Source organism: Ambystoma mexicanum, chromosome 5p (assembly GCF_040938575.1).
Source record: "Ambystoma mexicanum isolate Mex_15411 chromosome 5p, UKY_AmexF1_1, whole genome shotgun sequence".
Taxonomy (NCBI): Eukaryota; Metazoa; Chordata; class Amphibia; order Caudata; family Ambystomatidae; genus Ambystoma; species Ambystoma mexicanum.
In genome coordinates, this window is record NC_090930.1 from 176,147,666 (window position 1) to 176,172,290 (window position 24,625).

Consider the following 24,625-nt stretch of genomic DNA (forward strand, 5'->3'; position numbering starts at 1 on the left):
AGACGTATTCATGCTGAGCAATCCGTTAATAGAAAAAAAATCTAAGGGAATACTTCCCTATCTGAAATCACAGGATGATGTTAATACAATGGCACAATGGGAACCTGATTTGGCATCAGATTTCCATTTAGAAAAACCCAAAATGAGCTCATTAAAAAAAAGAACAGCCCCCAATCAGTAATTGATGCTCAAATGAAACTCGATATACAAGAGTTCCAGTCGACCCTAAATGATGAGGACAAGGAGTTCTCGTTACCTGTGGTGCAATCAGATATATTAGAAGGTCCATCATTAAACACCGATTTTCCTATAATAGCGAGAATCCTAGACCTACTCGATAAAGGACATGAACGGTCTCACTGTGAGATAGTTCTTTTGAGAAGAACAATTGAGGAACTTGTTAACAAAACAAATCGAATTGAGGGACTATTATTCACATGTGAAGCAGTAGCCACCCTAACAGGGAAGTCTTGCATAGGGAAAACCTGGGTGGATAAAGCAACTCAATCCCACAGTGAGCCTGACCTATCGGTTAGGGATAAGAGAACCTTTGCGGAGGTTACCACCGCGAAAGTGATGCAAACTATTTTTTGTCAGACGGATCCTTTACCCCTGAATGAGGTACGGTCCATTAACATGGTACTTCAATACAAAAAATTGACCATGATCTGGTTGAACTAAAGGATCTTTTTGGGTCCCTGAAACATAAGGGGTCTGAAGTTCCTCTCGGTCTGGTTCCATCTAATATTGAGAGCCCTGATAGCCCCTCTCCCTTGACTGATTTAATTGACCTTACTGATGATTGTGTTGCGAGAGAGGGCTCACAAGTGTTGGATTTAATAGAGGTCGATGATCAAGAGAAACCCATAGTTGTACTTACAAGAAGAGAAAAAAGATTAGCCGTGAGAGCTCAGAAAAGAAGGGCCAGAGCCAATGTAATAAAAAAAAAAAAAAACTGAATGAGACCATAAAATCTAATCCGGACCGCCCATCGCAGGAAATTCCGGGCACCCATAGCGAAGAGGGGGTCATTGATTTATCCCAATTAAATGAGGAATCGAGAGTTCATCTTGATCATAAACCTGATGGTACGGCTGGAGCTGCAAAGGGCCGAATCAACCCAAGTTTAACTTCTAAAAAGGCGAGGGCCCCTGACCTAAGCATTACCAATAAAAACTCTACAAAAAAAATACAGCAGAACCCTGATATGATGATTGCTACTTCTCAATCTTCACTCTTAAAATTCTATCCTATGGTTCATAAAACTACTTCGGTGAATAAACAAAAAAAGATCCCTAGTGAGCTTCTGCCAAATAAGCATATCTTAAATTCACAGAAGGAGCTGGATGAACCATGGATGATGGGGTTTTTGGGCAAAGATGAACAACTTGTGGTACCTAATACTGATATAAGTTTGCCCAGTCTCAATAACAAAATGGCCACAAATATTGCAGAATTCAAAAATATAACCCCGCCTGTAGCAGTTGGGGAAGTATTTCCTAAATCATCTCCCGACCTAGCATCTAGAGAAAGGGTAGTACTTGATACTCAAAATGCTGATGTAAGTGGAAAATAAGGAAATCCTAATTACATCTGAGATGCCTCGCATCCTGGAATGGGAAAGCGACCCGATAATTAATGGTAAAAACAATCTAAACCGCTCCGCCTTGTTAAAAGCATTTCATTCTATCCCATCGTTAAGAACCTTCTGTTCAGATGATATTGACTGGGTGAAACTAACCCTGTGCCACAATAATAGAATGATTTGTGGATTCCATTAATTGTTGATTATGAAACTGGTATGGGAACCGAGGGAAAACTTTATGTATGTTGGTTTATTACCCTGCCTGTTTCAAACCGATATGGAAGCTAAAACGTTTTTGGAAATGCCAGTCAAGAAGGTTATTAATGACCAAGCAAATGGAGCAATGGATGTATCAATGCTTTCTAATGACAACACGATCAAACAACTAATGGCTTTGACAGCTGCCATGAATGGCTTGAATGGTTTGAATAGTACTCTCTCTAATGCTGTTTCAAAAATAACTATGCTACCCCCCTAACCAACCCAGTAATGAGTCTAAAATATTGTTCCGCTCATGGAACAGCTGTGGCCTAGCTAATTTCTTTAGATGGTGGGACACATTGAAAGATATGTCATCTGGATGTCATTTTATTACAGGAGACAATGCATATGTCGCATTTTAATGTTGAAGGTTTTGTATGCCACTCTCAATCTGCTAAAAGGGGGGATTTGGGGAGGCCTTCAGGAGGTTTGGCCATCCTTATTAATAACTCCTGTAAGCTTAATTCAAAATTGGTATACAATGATGATGCTGTGATTGCTGTTGAGTTATCATCTTCCTCAGATCATGTGAGCCCAATTCTTATTCTATGTGTTTATTGGAACAGGGTTACTACTACTTACAATGAGTTGGAAGGTATAATTGATTCAATGTTAGAGGATGCGCTGGGCCGAAATGTGAATATCAGTGTCATAGCGGGAGGAGACTTTAATTCATCCTGTTTATATAAAGGTCAAAAAGCTGGACAAAAACTCATCGTCTGCCCTAATGGTCAGGAATGGTAAAAAATGGGTTGAATTTTTTTTAAACTGGGATATGCAGGTTATCGAAGTCAGTGATCAAACATCCCCATATACATGGTCTCGAGGAGGGTTATTCTCTCATATTGATCATTTCTTTTTGTCAACCTCATTGTATAACTTGTGCGATCCAATCACAATTGAAGATCTGGGTTTCGGAGATCACTGTGCTATTTCCCTCAAACTTGATTTCGGAGAATGGGGCTATACTACTTGTCCCGTTCTTACTCTTGTGGATACGGACAGACCTGGTCTGTCAGTTAGATGGTCTGCATCTACCTGTCAACAGCTTATTTGGCGGATGAAAAATGATCCTATAATCATGGAGAATTTGTCTTGTGAAAACATGGACGCACCCTACATGGATGCACTTCTAACCAAGCAAACTAACTTCCACTTATTGGCCTTGGTTAAGAAGACGGTTCCTATCTGTACCGATAAAATACATAAGCATAAATTTAACAATGAGATATTCAATCTAAAGAAAGTAAAAAATGCAAATCGTAGACATCTGGCAAAAACGGTTATTGACAGGGATTCCTACTGGGTTTCAAAATCCAGAATTTTGCAGACGTACAAAAATTGATTAGTCTCAAAGTTACTCAATCCTTGCAGACAACCAAAATATGATGTACCACCTATTGAAATGTGACACACGTAATATTTGGGCTATATTAAGATCTATAAATCACGGAAAAACTGTCCCAAAGGAAAATGCAATTGCGAATTCTGAATGGGTGAATTACTTTAAGTCAAAATTTACATTGCCTGCTGGTATTGTTAAAAAAAAAAAAAATAATAAATCTTCCTCCCACAAATGTTTGGTTGGCCAGCTCTCCTTGGTCTCTTAAGGATGTTGAAAGGGCAATCATGAAACTAAATGCATCTAGAGCAGTTGGCCCGGATGGAATTCCAGCATGCCTTCTAAAATCAGATATACAGTTCTGGGCTAGTATTATAAAATATAAAATCGATATGGTATTTGCCACCCAAACCTTACCTCGATCTTGGTGCGCCACTACGATTATTCCAATCTATAAAAAGGGCCCTATTAACGATCCAAATAATTTTAGACCAATAGCCCTCACGGATGCCTCCTCGAAAGTATTTTGTCATCTTATCTTAGAAGTGCTCTTGGAGTTCATGAATGACAATGCTACCTTATCAAAATACCAAACTGGCTTTCGTCGCTCAGTGGGATGTTCCCTAAATGCGACAATAATATCTCGCATTCAGTGGAACACCAAACACAATCACACGGGTGCTGTCTATATGGCTTCTCTCGACTTGAGTGCAGCTTTTGACTCAGTGGTGAGAGAATTATTGTGGAAAAAAAATGCTACACATGGGTTTTCCTTCGTACCTGGTGTCGCTTATTGCCCTTCTGCATACATGAACTTATTATAAGGTCAGATTAAATTGAGCAGGCGTTACCACCGATGTTATACCAACTAACATGAATCAATCTAACATACTTGTTATTACAGACGGAAAAAAAAGGAATACCGATTTAATTGGTCTATGGATGGTATTCTTATTGAGTCAGTAAAATCAGTCAAATATCTTGGTTACACTTTTTGCGATATGTATTCATCGCAATGGTGGAAAAACAAACTGTATGAAAAAGCTAGGCCTCTAATTTCTCAGATGAAAATCATCATGAGAAAATATTGTGGCTTTTCCATACTACCTGTTCTACTATTTTACTTAAAGTGGAACCATGCATATTATATTTTTTGGATACATGTCTTTATGGAATTGAAGATGCTCTTGATGCATTACAAGGTGGCATATGGAAGCAAATATTGGGTTTGGCCACCTCAATTCCAAACGTTTCATAAGACATGAATTAGGACTCCTTCCTCTGTCTGTAAAATGGCATTGGCGGATGCTTAATAATTATGCCAAGTACCTAAAACCACCTGCCAATAGTCTCTATGAAGATTTAAGTAATCAGGTGCTGCTTAAACACCCACCCTCCATTTTAGCATTTGTGGAAAAAATGAAGGATATTATGTCCTCTACGCTTATCCCAGAAGAACATCTAATTTTGGGTTTACCCAGCTGCAAAGGGAAAATGCAGCTATATTATTGGTGCTGTCAATCGGACAGAATAAGCAGGTATATCACGTATCAAGAATATGCACAGATTAGAAGAAAATGAGGTACTTGTCCGAGCTATCTTATACAATTTCCATCAGTTTCTGGTAGAAATCTATACCTCCGCTTCAGACTGAACCAATTTCATACGAATATAAGACTAGCCCAATGGGGAAGATGCAATGAATCAACAAAACCAGGTGCCTGTAGATTCTGTCAGAAGGTTACAATGGTTGAATCTTTACAACATCTGGTTATTTTTTGTGACTATTTCGAAACTTTGAGACTTAGTACCCTTGGATCGTACTTTGATCCTTCTTCATTGCTGGCGAGAATGACCCTATGGTCTAGGTGTATGATGGGCAATAGTATTAAATTGACTATGAAACTGACTATGCTATTGTGTGAAATAGACAAGAAATTGAAAGAAATTAATCTTTTATGTACATAGCATAAAATGACCAATAATTAAGGTTAAAAAGGATATCCTGATTTAGATAAAAGCATTTTTAGTGCTGTCATGTATATGATTAATCTATTCTAAAAAAGGAAATGTGATTTATCACATAGGAATTGTAGCAAAAGAGTTGTGCTTATTTGTAAAGGAAAAAAAAGAAAAAAGTGTTTAATACTGCTGCAAATATGTGTCAATAATCTTGCTATTTTTTCTTTCTTTTTATTCGTTTTTGTAAATTGTAAAGGTTTGTAAACTTACCAAATACAATTACATTTTTTTTAAAGAAAAACTAGTTGGGAACTAACAAAACATTCTGATGCAAGATTCCTATCTTTTAATATTGAACCCCAGGCTGCCACTGGACAATTAAAGCATCTGGACCAGTATCCTGTTTCACCAATCAGCTGCAAGCCTAATTCTCAGTTAGAAATAAGTCAAAATTGGGTGGAGAACCAAATTGAGCCTTGCCTAGAGCCAACAAGGTAAACATTTGCACACTCTGGCTCTGGTTGGACTGGTCTTGCAGGAGCACATGCTGGTGACCCTGCAAATACCCAAAACTGTTCTGTTGACCTCGCCAAAGACTTGTAAAGTAATACAAACCTTCTATGAGTGCATAGCAGTTCGATACCTGCAACAGTAGATGCATATATACAGTGTCAATCTGGTGTGGACATTGTTATTTTAACTGATGGCTTGTTCTATTGTATTCCTCAACACTTACTCAACTCTGGGGAATTGTGCCTAAAACTAATATTATACTTTACATGCTCCATGGGAGCTGGCAATTCTTATTGTGAGTGACAAGATAAGAACTGGCAAAACTTAATGATGGTGGGAGTGTCGAAACTGTTCATGCCTTTTTGTTTTTGGCCTTTTGGGAACCATCAATAATTAGGTATTTGGAGAGTGGGCGTTGTGAGTCACCAAAGTAAAGTTGAATTCAAAACCTATTATCTTTTAATAAGCATGTGTAGACTTTGCACCTAAAACACACACTTGTCCATTTCAAAAAGAAAATTGGGTTTTAGTGTGTTTTACCATAATAATGGACTATTTACCACTCTTCTAATCATTTAACTGGCCAATTATGTTCAGCGCGACTTGTAAATGGTATTTAATTACTGGCAATGTTTGATCAGTGTTACTGGTCTGAAGTATGTTATACATTTTTCTTTATATGTCATAAAGACCTTTTTGTCAACCGGGCCCCCATCATTTTGTGTCATAACACTTATTTCATCTAGAATATTTTCAGCTTCATATTAATTAAACTAGGTCAACTAATATTTAAAAATGTTCCAAAATTGAACCGTTTTTGTGTTTCTTTTCAGGATTTGGGATTTGACTCTACTTTTGTTAAGAAGGATCGATCTGCCAGCCATCTAGATCACAAACAAGAAATAAGGCAGTAAGTCATTTTGGGCTTTGTCATTTTCTTTCATGCTGGACACGCAGAAAAAGCACATTCTGCATTTTATTTACGTTATTTTGATGCATTACCTTCTATAGCAATGCATTGAAGGGGAATTCTATGCTTTCTTTAAGGTTGATACAGTCCTCTTATTTGCTGGAGCGAGGGTAGCCCCGCTGAAATGCTATTCAAGCTTGTTGGCAGCGTTTCCTTTCATGCAGTCGTGCTGTGGTCAATAATTTCCTCCCGAGGGTTGTGGTGCTACTTTGATCAATATATTGCTGATGTATTCCACCTTGGTAGATATCCCCCACCCTGCTGTGTCAGTCCTGCTGTAGATTAACTAGGAGGCACAGAGCTATATCCGACCTTCTTATTTAGTTTTAGGATTTGCGGGATTGTGCTTGAACGCATCGCCTCTGTTTCATCCGATGTTGGAGATGTTTAAATATATCATTTAAATCAGTCTATTGGGTCTCTTACTTGAAGCGAAAGGCCTGAAGTGATTTCCACTCGGCTGCTCATGTCCTTGGTGGTGTTCTTTTTGCCGTATCCCTTCACATGTTGTCTGTTGCATACAATTCGGGCCCCGGCCAAGTACTCCACATGCTTTTCCTCTCTCGGTCCCAGCTTGGTTGCGGCCGCGTTGCTGCCGTTGGGCTCGCTCAATGGCATGTACTTTTCCACATGTTTTCTCAGCCCCTCCCGTGTTGAGCTTCGTCGTGGGTCTCAAGTACCCGCGTATTCACAGAATGCCAGAATCCGAGCATCCTCTCCTTCAGCCTGTTTCTGAAATGGAGGGGAATCAGTGTTTTTACACCACGTAGCTATGTTTTTGTTGCTTTGGTTGTGGCCTGGGTGGGAGAGGGGCTCATGCACGTCGTCCTCCGCCAACCGCTATCTTTTGAATCGCAGGATGTCCTGAGTTTTGGTGTTGAAATGAGAAGCCAGTGCCGTGTAGAGGGCCTGGAAGGGGACAGGAGAGGTGGAGACTGCAGTAGGATTGGCCATCTCCTTGCAGATTTCGGCCGTGTTAGTGGCCGCATTGACGCGGGTTTGGATGTGGACTGTCTTCTTGGAGAAGACATAGATCAAACTCATAAAGGAATTCAAATGTAACAGAAATAACAGTTAGGTTAAACATAGACCTAATAACTGTATATCCTTGTTACCTGGCTTGGTGCCCCTTTCCCAGATTCAAACCACGATTTTCGTCAAAAGTTCAAATAAGCAAGTTCCTTTTTGTAAGCAAGTTTGAATCATAAAGTTTGTCTTGCTCAAAAAGTATTACACTCAGACTTTAACCAGTAGTTCAATTAGAAGACCAGTCTTTGTCTTTCTGCTCATAGCAAAAGTTCAAAAAAAAAAGCTTCTTGAGCAACTAAGCACTTCTACAATTCTTCTGGATCAACAACAGTTTGTTAGGATGATTCCACAAAAATTCTTGAAACACTTGGTGACTTTGCCACTTCTTCTCAGGTAGAAAGGTTTTATCCGGATAATTCCCCAACTCTACAGTTCATAAAACACTTCTTCTCGAATCCTTCAACCACAGTGCAGTACTTCAGTGATTTCATCCTAGTCAACTAACCTGCCAGGACTACCACTAAAAGGTCCCTATCCTGGTATACTCGCCTGCCAGGACAAAATCTCCTAACACTACTACAAGTACTTTGTGATAAGGTCTACTTCAATTCTTTAGGAAAGTCTTTAACTTCTATCAACATTCACTACTTCTTTTAGGAAAACGTGTTACACATTGGTGGTGTTTATTCCAGTCTTGATTTTGCCACCGGCAATAGAGCTTATACTGCCTTCCTCCTGAACACTTTATGCCAGGAAGGCCTCTATCCTGCCACTACTGTTTTACCACTTTCACAACAACAAACTGCTGATAATGTTTCTTTCTTACTCACTCGTGCTTCTGCTTGGCTTAGGCAATGCTTGTTATCTTGCCTAATTATTGCTCCTTCTTTACTTTGGCAACAACAGTTAGAATCTTCCTGCAACGAAGTTCTCTTGTCATTCTGCCGACCTAATTTATAAGCTATGTAAAGGATTGCCCCTCTTTACTTTGGCAATGCTGGTTATGATTAGCTTGTTTTTGTATTGCCCCTTCTTTACTTTGGCATTGGTGCTGACTTTTATAACGCAGATTGCAATCTTTCTCTTCTTGCCTCTTTACAAAGTTCGTATTTCACCAACATTATTTCTTTAAATCAGTTCGGTATTCCTAATGATTCAGTGGTCAGCAGTCACATACAGAGCGTACCAGGATTAATCTATACACGCGCCTGTGTGAACAGCTGCCACTGCTCGCTCTGCTTCTTTTTCTGCTGCTGTCTGCACGGCAAGCTGCTGCTCGAGCCCTGCAGCTCGAGCTCACGCCAGCAGGAAAGCCTCTCTCTCCGGGCAGAAAAGCTTGCTGCAATGCTGCTGTGCGACCACTGCAATTCAAGTTCTAAGCGTTGGAAACCCTCTCGTGACAGATACCCGCTTAAACAATAGTGGCAGCTCCGGCGTTTCCCTTCTTCGACTTCTACTTCTTCTGCAACTGGTGGTGTCTGCAACTCCACCCTCTTGTTTTAATGGCCTGCACCTGAGAGCTCCTTATATATTCAAATGTTCAGCTCAGGTGGGGGTCATTAGAACCACTAGACTGCATCTTGAAGTTTAGTGCATCGGAGTCCCTCTTCCTCGTCCCAGTAGCTAGGGCATTGTGGAACTTGAAGTCTCTAATGTTCTGATTCCTTTTTCTTCGCATAGTTCAGTTTTACAGTAGGCCATTAAGATTGTAGGCTCTCTAGGGAAATTACTAAGGGGGGGCATCCCAGTTTTTCCTGACCTGGTCGTCCGTCCCCACCCCCTCTCACCCTTCCCATGTGATCCTCCCGCAGAACACCACCAAGCGTCTGCCTTTCCCTGATCACATGAGAAAGGTCCCAGGCCAGGCTTTCCTGGGGAATCACCTCTGATTCATCACAGTCTTCAGAAGTGGCATGAACTTGGGCTATTGTTTGAGCACGGATTCTTGTAGGGCCATCCTAAGAAAATAGTCATTTTGGTTGTCTTGCAAAGTAGGGCCTTTCTGTTTCTCTAAAGCCTTAGCCATCTTGAATGCTTGACATGCCTGTCTTCAGTTCCCAGATCAATAACTGTTAATATGTCCCAGATAGATTTCCCAATTGGTGATGTTGGGTGTTTAAAAGTGTTTTCAAAGACACTGATCTGGTTAGCAACTCTTTCACTACCCCAGTTGAACTAAATCACTCATAAAGTTGCAAAGACAAAGCAGTAAGGCTGAACTAAGGAGTATGGGGGCACTGTTGTGCGTTACAGTTAACATATAACATATAACAAATAGTAAATAAGACGACGCACACAGGTAAGTACAAATAACACATTTACGATAGTACTACACTAAGGCACAATTTAAATATTCAAAGTTAAGCAGAAATATGTACATATATGTAGCTCACCGTTGGGTAATTCTCAATGGGTTACACCCTACTTTAGTATCACAAGCAGTTATTAAATCGTAGACCGAAGTAGAGACTTGGATGACCTATAAATCGGAACATAGGCATTACACTTAGAATGTACTCCAGCACCATATAACTAGTGTGACCCCATCGCACATACCTCCATCACAGGCTTTCTTTCCCACACCCACATGTTGGATTAGAATACTGCAACCGATAGTACTGGCACAAGTAAGCCCTGAGGAGGCATCAAGATTACCCCCACTGAACCAGAAGGACCATTAAAGTGCTGCACAGGGGCAGGCCCAACAAAGGAAGATAAAAAAGCGAAGAGACAGTCATGCTGGCCTGTCAAGGCCCAGAGCAACAGCATAGGTGGAAGCTGTCGAAGTTGGGAAAGCCAAAAGCAGGAGCTGATCCGCCAAGAAGATACAAGGGTAGGGCAAGAGAGGGCTGCAGAGCCGCCACAGAGCCAAAGGGGAAACCTCAGACATCAGGGAGCCCAAAAGAGACCAACACCCGTCCCAGGAAGAACCGTAGGAGTGCCGAAGACCGGCCAGAGGTATAGGGGACCACATGCAGACTGGTAGGGACAAGGGGGTGATCGGGACAGACCAGAGGCAGTCTATACTTTATCCTGGGATTAAGGTGTGCCCCAGAGGAGCGCTTCCTCGTCAAAGTAGCAGTCGGAAGACCACTGACCCAAAGCATTGTAAAGAGTGTATCCGAGGAGTGCTTCCTCGTTGCAGTGGCAGTCCTAGGACCACTGACCCAAAGCAGTATATAGACTGCATTAGAAGAGTCTTTCCCCATCTCAGTGGCAGAGCGAAGTCCACTGGAACACAGAGAAGGACTTGGGACCTTGTGGATACCTGGAGAGAATGGCAAGATAAACCCCAAGACCTTTGTGAAGTAGACTATTTACCACCTGAGTGCCATAAACCAGGGGAAGGGAGTCATTCCCCCTGGTTCAGGTTTGAAAGAAACTTCCTAACACTAGTCGAAGGTAGTCATTCTGCTGGTGAGAAAACTAAATTTCTTTTGAATGCACTGAAGAGATACAAGGAAGGCAGTCCTTCCCCCTGGCCTTGTTGTGAATTGTGCCAAACAATGCCAGGAGTAGGGAGTCTTTCTCCTGGTACCAAACTGACAGTTGTAGACACGCCACAGGATGGGAGTCATCCCCCCTGGTTTTATTGGAAACTGTATCGATCTACACCAGGAGAAGGGAGCCATTGTCCTGGATTTGGAAAGACTGTGTGAAACCCGCAAGCCAGGTTAAGGGAGTCATTCCCCTTGATATAGTTCTGTTTCAAGGGAACATTTGTTTGAACATTATCCAAGCACCAGGAGAAGGGAGACATTCTCCTAGAGATTAAACTTTTTGTTAGATTATCCTTTAATTGTAGTGTGAGGGATAGAAGTACGTTGTGAGATAGGATGGTGGCATTTGATTTGACAGATGTTCTGGCAGACCCTTTAGTATTAGATTTGAGGCAAGGAACCCCCTCTTAGAAATATGAATAGTGAGGGATTTTCTTATCCAAATAAGTATTTAATCAGAACCATGCACCTTTGTGTCCACTTTCTTCTTCAACACCCTTAGACTAGTATTCCAATGTGCACCCCCAGTCTAAGCCTGGTCTCTATAGAGTCAAAGGTGAGGGAGCATAGGAGAGCCAACTCGGGTAGGGAATGCAGGACAATGAAGGCAGTTAGTGCAGAGCAAACATAATGGGGGAAAAAGGGACAACAATCCAATACAATTGCAGAGTTCTGCGAAGCAGCTGCTGCCCCTGGGGTCCAGAAGGGTGAACCCAGAAGTACTGACCTGCCCACCACCGCACTGGGCAAGCCCCAAATAGCAGCAAGATAAGCTGGACCTTGTACCCATTGGAAACTGAATGGGCGGGCTGTTGATGGTGGGGCAGTTCAAAAAAGTATAAGGAATTTTAGGCTACAGTGCCCTTAGAAACATAGAAACACTGTGGTGGTTGTGCACGGTCATCAGGCCGAAAGTACAAAGGCAATCCCTGCCGTTGTCTCTTGGTTCCACTAAAGAACTTGAACAGTTGGTGGGAGGGGGCACCCAGATTTGGTCCCATGATGCATCAGGAGTTCAGCAGCTTGACGGTTGGATTTCAGGCCCCGGACATGCTCCTCTTCTAGTAAGTTGAGCACAGTGGTTTTCTAACATTGCAGCAGAGCCCTGACGATGCCCACAAAGAGTTCCAGCTGTCAGGCCAGACAGAAATCCTTGCAACGAGGTACAGCTGGATCCAGGACTCATATAGAGGCACCCCCCAATGACCAAAAACGGGCGTTTAATTTCTAACAAGACAGCTGACTGGTGGTCCAACTAAAGGAAGAAAGGTACCTTGCAGAGTTCTTGCCTGTCAGCTAGAAGGTTGAGGTATGCCATGCAAGATAGTTGGCTCATTCCAGCTTCCAGCAGCAGTAGTCTGGCATTCCTCAGTTGTTGTCTTCGGATCTCTTCAGCTCCAATGGTTGACTCCCTTCCTGGGTCCAGCTCGTCTCCTTATATCCAGAATTTGGGCTGACTGCAACCCAGACCCCCAGTAAGGACGATTGCAACATTTAAACTTGGAGGTGGCTTTCCAGTAGTGGCCAACCAATGCTTGGTTCCATTCCTCCATGCTCTTTGTCCATCGTTGGCTGCCTTCGCACCGATACCACTTGTGAAATCACCCAAGTGAGTGTGGGCTGTGTGGAAGATTGCGCCACGCTCCCCATCTCTGCCACCCTTGCTTGTTCAACCATGGTGATTCCCATTCGGTTTTGGCCCGACTGCAGATCCTGCCCAGTGCTGCAGCCCAGTAAATGCTCTGAGCTTAGATCATGCTCCATGGTAGTTGTGCTCTTTGGATCGGCTTCTCACTCTCAACGCATCCGGAGAACCTCTGTTTTTGGCAGCACAAACTTGAAGTGGATGGTGGGGTCATGGACACTCCTGGTGGCCTCTGCCCCTGTTGTCTGCCAAACTAAGAAGTGAGCACTTGTCACATTATTGTGAATTACACTGTAGCTGTATATCAGGCAGGGAATGGTTATTCACGCTGACACAGGAGGGACCAACTGTGGCTTCCGCAGATCTCATGAGACTTACCTTCTTGTAACCCTGCTCACTGATGCCTCACAATTGCGTTCCCCCCCCTTCCTATGGTCGACTAAAATGTATCTGCGGTCACATTTTTAACAGTGTACCTCAAGGCCTGTCTTTAGTCTTTATATGGGTGATTTCTAACTGCGGACTCTTTTCTCTACAATCAGATGTTAGTATCTTTTTGTTGTACAAGTAGAATGTTGTACTTCCATGATTGTGAGGACCTACCTGTCGCCATACATGGATCAAAAGACATTCACACTCTGGCAGTAGTGCAGTGCATCCTCAGGAATCCAAATTCTAAGGAATGTGTCGAGATTTCCTACATTACAGTTGCGAAATAAACCCAAGTCTGAGCACAAGGTCGGTTGCAATTGCTTCACTGCACAGATTAGATAGGTGGCTCTTTTACTAAGCTAGTATCATTTTCTGACCCTGCAACAATCCCACAATCCACATACGTGCTCCAAACAGTCCAAAATAGTGATGTCTACACAACATTTCCCATGACACTGAATGTCGTCTTTCACTGAACACTGTTCTGATTACACATAAATGAATAATGGATTACATTAATGTGTGTAGGCTCCCTACCAAATGGCTTATGAACTTCATTTGAAAAGCATACATATCATAATTCAGAGAATCACACTTAACTTTATGGTACCCAATGCTCAGAAGTTTGAGTCATGTACCAATCCCCTTGCTCACTTGCAAAAAGAAAAGAGCTACTCTCTTGAGCACACCCCTTTACAGAAGGTATTTGTGCCATCTGTTTCAGAGATTCATCTACTTGTCAGCAGAATTCAGTGTGCAAGTTCAAACATGTAGATTATCCTGGATTCTGTTGTATATGTTCTTCTCCACTGCTAGCTACGTAGCCCTAATATTTTCAGCAATCCTTAGTGAGATTTTGAACCAAGTGGGCAGTTGAGATTGAAAATCTTGTTCATGTAGAGCCAACCTTTAGGGCATGGCCAGCCGAGGACTGAGACGGATGCTGCCCCTTTATATGTGGCTAACATGAACCCAGATTCGATGGACCAGGGTCAGAACCCCTCTACGGCAACCCCTCCAGGCCAGAGCTGAATCGGATCTTAAACAGAGTTTGGGCGGCCTAAAAGTTTCACAGAGCACTCTCAAAGATGGTGGGTGCACTTGCTACGCAGCAGCGATGCGGCCCGGGATGCAAGCTTCCCCCTACATCAACATTGAATTGAGGCGCAGCAGGGATTGGACACATCGGCGTCCTGAGGCCAACGGGAGTTGATGGAACCCCCCCCCCCCATGAAGCAGGCCTCCCCGCTCTCACCCCCCTGGTGATGAAAGCCCTCGTGCCTTCAGCTGCTGGCCAGAATGCTGGATGGGCCGTTGGTGTTTGAAATGCGGGGAGTAGAAGGTGCAGTCTGCCCGCCCTTCCCTGAGCAGGGACTGGATCTGTGGAACAACATGGTAAGTGGGAATGAGGATTCAGAGGCAACGTGTAAATGAGCAGGCCTGAGGGGCTCCCGAAGTTTGCATGTCTGCCTAATTGTAGCCACTGGAGTTGGTTGTCCCTTCCCGCAATTATGTATTATCCCTGCAGGGAGGGGGTGAGTGGCAGACTGGGCCAGTCGAAGCATGAATGGTCCTGGAGAAGTGGCACAACTTAAGATGCATTGAAGCTGGATATGACGATACATAATCCAAGGAGCTCTGCAGTCTGAGGAACTGTGAGAGGCACAGTTCAGGTCGACGCTCTTCCCTAAAGAGCGTTGGAGGGCCTGCTTATTGGTGAAAGACTCCTAGGCCCTGATGCTCTATGTGGGACCCAATATGGTTTGTCCCATACCTGGCGGAGGAACAGTTTAGTGGCTCTGTGATGATTGGAGAGTGACTGGAGGGGGAGGTAAGCCACAAATCTGAAAGCTGAACAGTAACACAGCCTCGCAGTAGAGGTTCCGCTGACGGGCCCAATCGATCCCCTGATGGTTTTCTACAGGAGCAGGCGGTAAGGGTTAGCATGCTCGCACGGAGGGGTAGCACGGAGCTGCAGCATTAGTCCCAGGCATCAGGCTGTCAAAGTGAAACGTGATATAGTGTGACTGTACGGTGAGGGTCTGCAGGGGGCACAACCCAATTGAGAGGCGGTGGAATGGCCAAGCAACTAAATAAACAAAAAGGCCCTCTCTCGGGAGACATCTAGGCCTTTATGCAGGAGGTTTCGAAGTGCTCACAACAAATGCTGACGCAAGTCCACTCACCTACAAACTCCATCACTCACCTGGAGATGGAGGATTCCCCACGTGAAGATCGGACCTCCAAGAAATGCTAGCTGAAAATAAGAAAGGGTTAAAGGACTGTTTAGGCAACTTACTAAATCCATCACAGATCTGAACAAGCAAATGCTGGCAGTGGAAAAGAGTAGAAGAGAAACAGTTCTGTGCAAGTAGGGTTATGAACAGGACAAATTGTCCAAACAAATGGAATCTCTTGAACGGCAGATGATATGAGTGGTGTCTAAGCAGAAGGAATCTGAAAAAGGATCTAGAAGAAATACCATCAGGCTTGGGGGGGGGGGTACCTGCAGCGGTGAGTATCACTGAACTGCATGATTATGTGCTGGCTCTATTCCAACACTTACTGAGCTACGCCGCCAGTGAAGATATAATATTGGATTGGACGCAGAGAGTGTACACCTCCTGCCAGCAGAAAGAGAACTTGACTCCGACGTGCGTACGAGAGTACATTTTTTTCAAACCAAAGAAAGGATCATGAAAGCTGCACAGAGGCAAGAGCCGATCAAATTCTGTGACTCCCCGTTGCTCTGCTTCAAGATATGCCACAGACTAACTTGATGAGACAGAACCGCCTGCACTTAGTCACAAGCTGGCTAAAAGATAAAGGTGTTTGCTACAGATGGACTTTTCTGTGCAGATTTCATTTTCAAGTTCAAGACAAAGCATACCATGTAACGAGGGAGGAAGAAATGAGACATGATGGCAAAGGAAGACGTTCCCCGATCAAAGGAGGCTTTGCCGGATGGTGAGGCAAAGCAGAGCCCAGTGCGCATGGTTATGAAAGAAGGATGGCGACAGGGACATCCTTACTCTAGTGCGCGAGAGAGGTTCACGTTTGACTGATGACACTTGAAGGAGTAATGGCTCATTGTCGAGGTATCTTTGATCTGCACTGAGGGGGGAGGGGAAGGCGGCTGGGAAGAGACGTATGTAAAAGGGTCAGGAGTGGACCGAGGTGGGATTGGATTCTTAGTTAGCTGGGATGGCTGTGTGAGAGATTTGGGGTCGTAGTTGGTCATGGTTGGCAGAGGCTACACAATGGTATCAAGTTGGGAACGGGGTTGTTTTGGGGTGTTGCATTGAGAAGTTTACAGTTTGTTCAGATTCATGGTATGGTTCAGATCTTAATGGGGCACTGAAGTAATGAAGCGGTAGGAGAGCGACGGATGGTACTTTTACTCCTAGGGAATGGTTGATGTGAATATGGTGACACTGAATGTTCAGGGTGTAAACTCGCTGGTGAAGCAGTGTTCTGTATTGCAGTGCTTAATGGAACTCTGTTGCTGGTGTGGATCCAAGCGACTCATTTGCTCCTGAGAGACAAAGCACATTTGGCACACAAGGCCTTCCCTAAACAATATTCTGCATCAAGTGGGACACAAACAAAAAGGGATAGTGCTACTGATGGGACCCACGCTGGGTTTTCGGAAGCAATTCCTGTATAGGGACCCCGAGTGTAGGTTTCTGGTACTTAAGGGGGTCATGGGGGAACCAAACATTGACATTTGTAACAGTGTATGCCCCAAACGAACGGCATCATCACTTCCTGGCTGTGCTACTCCACGAACAATGACAATAGATTCCAGCAGGCCCTGGGGAAATAGAGTTCGGGACTGATAGAAACTTGCCAATTCTTTCACACCTCTGAAAGGGACTATGCACATTACTCTCAAGAATAGACATGGTTCTAGTCTCAGCTACACTAATCCCACAAGTCACAGTGAAAGACATAGGTGTCGGGTACCTCATGGACCACACTCCTGTGTTCCTACAGATTGAAGTTTCCAGGGAGTTTATTTCACAGCCATCTGCATACCTAGAGGACAGAGAGCTGCGTCATAAAGAATTGGGAGGTGAAGGTGGCAGACACCCAACATAAATCGAGGCAACCACTTAAAACCTCACAGGTTTTGCTGAAAGTCGGAGCACAGCTGGAGGCACACATTGTGGATTGATTGGCTCAAAGACTACTACATATTAAACAGTCCTATTACGTTAAGGGGGGGCAAGGCAAACTGATTCTTAGCTGCCAAGCTGCAGAATCAGAGGGCCCACAGTTATATTATGCAGTTGAGGGACAACATGGGTACGTTGCAATGTGCATGTATTGACAAACTGCTGATTATGGAAGCGTTTCACATAGGCCTGTTGGAAAGAGGTCATTGACCAACTATATTGGGAGGTTGAGGTTGCCTCAGATTTCTAATGAAGGTGGGGAGAGTTTGGAGGGGCCCATTACCGCTGAAGAGGTAGGTCTCGTTATAAGCTCCCTACAGACTAATAAAAGACCAGGTCCTGATGGTTACGGGAACAGCTATTACAAAACCTTTAGAACCCACTTAATACCACCACTGACAAAGTTCTTTAACAAAATTAGGTATCAGAGGACATGGGCATATCCACCATGTCACTGATCCTCAAGCCAGGGAAAGACCCGACTGACTGCGCTAGCTACCGCCCTATTTCTTTGCTTAACTGGGATGCAAAAATGTACTTTTGGGGTCCTAGCAAGGTGACGTGCAAGAATTCTGCTGAAGATAATCCACAAAGACCAGGCTGGGTTCATTCTTGGGAGACACACGCAAGATAATATAAGATGCGCCATAGATGTCATTGACCAGGGAACCAGAACGGGGCAGACATTTTCAATAGCATACCTAGATGCGCGATGGGCATTTGATAGCCCAGATTGGGAATTTCTAAGACGCACGCCGGCAGCCTTTGGCTGCGGTTGAGAATTCACACGGATGGTGCTGGCCAACTTTCAAATACCATCTACGAAGTTCATGGTTAATCGGCAATTCACAAAGCGGGTGGAGATTAGAAGGGGACACATGCCGGGGTGTCCGCTGTCACCATTAATATTTGTCATGAGTATGGAACCATGGGCGGCCTTAATAAGGCAAGATGAATGTGCGAGCGGAGTGCATAAGATTGCGGAAATTAATGGAGAGGTTATGGGGTTTTGCTGCAGTTTCACGGTTGATTAACTACAAGTCTTGAGTAACCTAGGTGTTGCTTATGCCCACCTGTTGCTGGCTTTTCCCACTCTTATGGGTTCTTGGCGCCCTGATGCCTGTGGGCTTCGGCACCTTACAAATCCAAAATCAAATCAGAAGGCCCTTAATATCGCTGGTTATCACAGGGACATAGACCTTAGCAGCAGATGATCGCCCTAACAAAAGAGTACAAGTGCCTCTATGGGGCGAACATTCATCCCCCCCGGAAACATCTGACGGAAGATCTCCATAGATGGGATATACAAGATTTCTCATGGTTCACCCGTATAACGACAATAAAAATGATGTTCCTACCATGGCTCTTGTACACATTAATTTCTGTCACTGTTGCGACCCCAGCACAGACTTTAATCCTTTCCTTCATTTGGTATAAGAAAAGACCAAGAGTCCCCAGGTCGTTCCTCTTTCTGTCACCACTGATTGGGTGGAGTGCTACAAGTTTCCAAGGTGAAACGCTATGCATTGGCTGTTCATTTGGCGCTCTTACAAAAGGGCTTGTGCAAAATCGAACTGGAAGTCACACTCGTTCTGTTGGGCAACCTATAATTTTTCAGACATGGTGTTAGAGGAGTGGGTGGCCCATTATTAGAGGCAACTAAAAATGCCCTCCGGTGGTGGCATCAGGCACTAAAATGGAAGAAATGAGCCAATGGCCTTGGGCCTTATTGCTCTGTGTGTTACAACATGGGCTTTACCGCAGGGTGGAGTAATGCTTTCTGGGAGCGCTGGGGGGCCGGGTGACTTTAAGGTTGATGGATTTTTTTTCCACAATGGGAGCCTGCTGAATTTTGATGAATGTAAAAATACATTTCAAGTGGAAGAAGGAGAACGATTTAAGTATATTCTGAAGACATTGGATCTCACAGAGAGTGGTGAAAGAGGTGGGCTTGAGAGCTCCATTGGGACTGGAACTGATTATGCGAGAAGGGACTGTGGTGAAGGGCGTCTCGAGGGTCGATGGGAGGGGGACTTGGGTGTTCCCATTTCGTGGAAGAATGCAGAAAATCTGGAATAGGGTCCACAAGGCATCGAAATGCACGACCATCAAGGAATCAGTTTACAAACTTTGCTATAGGTGGTACTTGACCCCACTACGACGACATAAAATGAATCTACAATACTCTTCACTATGCTGGAGAAATTGCGGGAGTAGGGCTGACCTTGGGCATATGTGATGGTCTTGCCTTAAAGCTAAAATCTTTTGGAAAGTAACACTGGTGCATATCAAGGAGATCATGGGGGTGCACCTACCTGACTCCCCAGCCGTAATCTTACTGGGGGAAATTGCAGAAGATCTGTCGCAAGTGGGGCCATGGCAACCCTCATTACACACCTACTGATAGCGGCCCAATTGACTCTGGCCCGAGGCTGGAAAACAGTAGAAGGCCTGGTTTTGGCTTGGTGGTGGGTCAAGATCCGGAGTGTCTGGGCTATGGAAAAAGTGTGTGCGTTGGCTACTGGGACATACCAGAAGTTTCTTAAGATGTGGTTTCCCTTTCACAAATTTGTCAAGGATAGGGAGTAACATTTTCATAAGCTGGGGCTCCTTAAGAGCTTCTCCAAATTATAAAAGCTCAGGCGGGGGCATTGTGCAATGCAGGAACTGCAAAGATAAGTTGTCTTGCTCAAAGGATCTGATTTTTTTTATCATGCTTGTTCTCCATTGTATATTGTTCTTTGGTTTTGGGGGGAGGTTTGTCGGGAGGGTGGGGGTTTTTGTTTCAATTTTATTTTCCTTCAATTTTATTTTCCTTCAAATAGAACAAAATGTCATTGTTACTGAGAAAATTCAAACTGATGGTGGGCGCTAGCTTTTTATCTCGCTTGTTCAATTCTAATTTTGTTGCCTGCATGACTACATTAAGACCCTATGTATCAAATGGCAAAAGTGACAATGAATCAATAAATAAAGGTTTAAAAACAATGAGCCGAAACCTGCATCCTGGCAAAATCAACCCTTTGTAAGTGTCTAGAAAAGCAAATGCAAAAACAGAAGCAAGTTACTTCGTTTAGTCATTGAGTCAGAGTGAGGGGCATTAACTACTTTTTTCAGCTGTTGATTATTTGTTGTTCACTGGTGCAAATAAAACACTTGAAGGTAAAGATTGCACCGAACTGCCATCGGAGCTTGCCGAAAATCTTTTGGCATGGGCTTGAAATAATGAGCAGTAGTTTCCTTTACCAGGGCATCGGCAATAAAAAGTCCTACTGTATAACGTGAAGGTAGAATGGGGCCATTTCACCCCCAGAGGTTCACCTCCAGTTTAGAGCCACGGATGAAAGTACTAAGAGCATACGTTCATTAAATAAGAGGTTTGATTTTTGCACCCTATGAAAATGTAATTGTCCCATAGAACAGCACTACTGTATTACATGGTTTTATCATCATCCCCATAAACTGCTCTAATTGATGCAACAACCACAAACATGTTTCACCCTCAGTGGTGATCATCAGTGTGGTGTAGTTGACATCCTTCCTATGGAGAAGCCTTTCTATGACGAGGGCTGCATTATAAAACAAAACGGCACATGCAAAACAGTTCTGGCCACACTGTCCTCCATAAGGCCTTCTACACAGTGAAAATGCACACCACACCCTTATTAATTCATTCCCGCTAACACTGTGAGCTTCTACCTCTTCCTCAGATCTCCAGTTTTCCTCATTTCCTTCAATGACAAATTCAGTGATTTAAATGCTTCACCCGCATCCATCACACACACCAACTGTAGCCTCTCTGTAGAATGTGACCTCCCAGATCATACAACACAAGAATCAGCCATCCTCTAACTCATGACCTCCCTAGTCCACAGCATTTAAATAAACAATCTACCTACATAGAATGCACATATCATTCTCCAGCATGGGGCCGTGGAATGGATTCACATGCTCATGAATTTTCCCCGTCGTCCATCCGGGAATCCCCTGTAAAAGAAAAAACAATTTCACTTACAAACTGTCTTTCTCCTATAAACCAATCACTGAGCTCTGGGTCATACTGCCCCCAGCCAATGACTGCCCTCTCCCCAAGCCCCTCTCTGGCAGCCATCTTCAGATTTTTACCGCACGTTCAAGTGTTGGGAGTCCTCATTTTTAGTTCCGAGAGCTTTTCTACGTTTCCACACTTTTTGTCAAATAGAGCCTGTGCGCTTTTTCATTCCTTTGACCGGCAAGCTGGGATCCGTTTGTTGGCGTCTTTCAACGCCGGTCAAGAGCAAGCATCTTCGAGAGTTTCATCGAAGATTCCAGAAGGCCATCAGAACTACACCGCACACCGGACCATGTCGGAGGAGAAGGAGGAGGGAGGCTCTCTTCAAGCTCTTCTCCAGCTGCGGTGAGGAACGTGTTTGTGGATGACAAACACTCCCAGTGCTTCTAATGTCTCCATCCAGACCACAGGGAAGCAGATTGTGAAATCTGCCTTGGGTTCTCCAATCGCACTGTCAATCGTCACGGTAGGTTGGCGGCGTGGCTCAACGGCAAGGCCTCTACCCCATGTGGCAAGCAGGGGCTTGCCTCAGCCTGGACTGGCTGGTCTGAGGAGAAGGCTTCTAAGTCCTTTTGAGGGTGCTCCATCCGTGGGGGCCCAAGACAAGGCCAAGCACTGCAAGTACTTTCCGACGGGGTCGCTGCGCAAGCGGACTCGCGATGGGCAGGGCGCGTTAATCTTCGCCATCTGCCTTCGATCTCCAGTCATTGCTCCAGCTCCTCCTTGAAGAGGCAATAGCTTAACCCAGGAAAGCTGCGGGAGAATACCAAGGCACAGGAAAAGGTGTCTGACCTGCTCCTGAAGGCCCAGATGGTCCAGACAAAGTCGTCATCGACGATCGAGCTGGTGGCGGCCGCCCTCTCGAAGGCCGTGGGTCGGTCCTGGTCCTGGGGACCCAGGTGCCACCCAGAGTGGCTCTACCACCGGGTCAGGAGCCCTCGGCCAAGCCGTTAGAGAACGCCGGAGAAGAGGATGCCGGCCCTAAGCCTGAGACTGACCCCTCAGGATGCATAAAAGAGGGAGGGAGAGTGGAGGCCTCCGGACCGCCGCCTGCGAAGAAGAGAAAGTGGCACCCTACGCCGTCTCATACACTGCACATGCCCCCCTGTCCCCACCCCCCCACCCCTCACTCCGGCAGGGATACATGGACGGACACGGCGACTATGGACACGGACAACGGCAGCAGCGATTATCTGCCGCCGAGGGCTTCTCACCCGGACGAAGTGGGGTCATTCCACACCATTGTCCCCTGAGCGTCCGAGCTATTCCAGCTGATGCCAGAAGAGACCAAGAAGGAAGGTTTCCTTTACCAACGCTGTGAGGCCAAAAGGAAGACCATTCTGGCGTTACCTCTCCTAGACGACGTTTGGGATGAGGGCCTGGTGCTGATGAGAAACCCAGCCTCCACCCCAGCAAAGAGGGATAGGCTGGAGAAGAAGTACTGGGTGCTGGAGTAGGCACCAAAGTGCCTACTTTCGCAGCCCTCGCCGGACTCGGTGGTCTCGGCGGCAGCGAGGAAGAAGTATTGTAATTCCTCATCTTCAACCTCTGTTCCCCCGGACAGCGAAGGGAAGAAGTTGGACGCCACGGGTATGAAAGTGATCAACTCGGCGACGACTGTCAAGGCAGCAAATGCACTTGCGATCCTGGCCAGATACGACGGGGAGCTGTGGTATAAGATGGCCCCACTGCAGGAATTTCTACCAGATGACAAGCAGGCCGAAGCGTGAGATTGACATCCTCCAGGAGGGCGAGGTGGCATTGGACCATGCCATCACTGTGCCCCTGGACATCGTGGACACAATTTTTTTATTTTATTTTTGTATTTGTAAAGCGCACTGCAGCCCTCTAGTCAACAAGGTGCTATAAGAATACTTAAGGAGGCTTGCTTGTGGGTTACAATAAACGGCCCAATGTGTGAAGCTTAACAACATAGTTATTTATACAGTTGAATTACTGGGTACAATGTTCTACAATAGTGTGTGTCGATTTCAAGTTATAGCAGTAGCAGAAACATCATACAGGAGGAAAAATAGACTCTTTAGACTAAAAGGGCCTTGTTTTTAGGGCCTTGCGGAAGGCTGCATGGGACTCGATAGATCTAATCTGGTCTGGGAGTTTGTTTCAAAGAGTGACGGCCATAGTTGGGAAGCTAGATCCTCCAGCACGCACTCTGCGTGAGTTAGGTACTGTGATGCGGTTAGCATATGCAGTTCTTGCAGTTCTGGAGGCTGTTTGTCTGGAGATCCTTAGCGTAAGGTTTCTGGGGGTGAGGCCGTGAAAACATTGTGGGTTAGGGCTAGTGTTTTGAAGACGACCCTTTCCTTAATAGGTAGCCAGTGTGCCTGTCTTCTGATCGTGGAGATGTGTTCCCTGCGTGAAAGGCCAGTGGCTGCCCTTAAGGCGTTGTTCTGTGCTATCTGAAGTTTGGCCAGGTTCTTTTGAGATGTGCCAATGAAAAGGGCATTACAGTTATCCAGTCTAGAGCCGATGAGGGCTCTAGCTATGGTGATATAGTTCTGTTGGGTCAGGAATGGTCTGACAGCGTTAATCAGTTTGGTGTGGTAAGCTGCAGAGGATGCAATGGCGTTGACCTGCCTGTCGATGGTGAGGCTTGGTTCAAGGTACACCCCTAGTGTTTTGATAGTTTGTGATATTGTGATAGGGATGTTATCAATTGTGAATGTATGGTATTATTTGGCAAGTTTATTTAGAGTGAAGGGGGATCCTACCAGCAGGAGTTCTGTTTTGTCACTGTTTAAAAAAAGCCAATTATCTGCCATCTAAGATTGTATGGTGGAGTAGATTAGGTTGATGGTGTCAGAGTCAGCTAGATGGTCTCCTTTGAGAGGTATGAGCACCTGGGTGTCATCTGCATAATTTGTATATGAGATGCCCAGCGAGTCTAAGATTTTGAATAAGGGTCTGGTGAAAAGGTTATACAGCATAGGGGCTATGCATGAGCCCTGTGGGACCCCACATTTGATAGGGCTCGGGCTGGCATTGGCCGATTCAGAAAAGGCCTTCATTACTCTATCCTGAAGGAACGAGTTGATCCAGTCGCAGGCCTTATGAGAGAAGTTTGCCATGGAGGTGAGATGGTGACATAAGGTTTTGTGCTCAACGAGGTCTAATGCAGCGGAGAGGACTAGTAGCA

At 44.7% G+C, this 24,625-nt stretch overlaps 1 protein-coding gene across 1 annotated transcript in view; it reads left to right on the forward strand.

Annotated features, from left to right (window-relative positions):
- Nucleotides 1-24,625, forward strand: part of ATP7A (ATPase copper transporting alpha) — a 1,086,974-nt gene that overhangs the window by 512,981 nt on the left and 549,368 nt on the right. Inside the window, exon 8 of the mRNA XM_069612588.1 lies at nt 6,497-6,573. Within this exon, the coding sequence (XP_069468689.1) occupies nt 6,497-6,573 (77 nt within the window). The remainder of the gene's footprint in view (nt 1-6,496; nt 6,574-24,625) is intronic.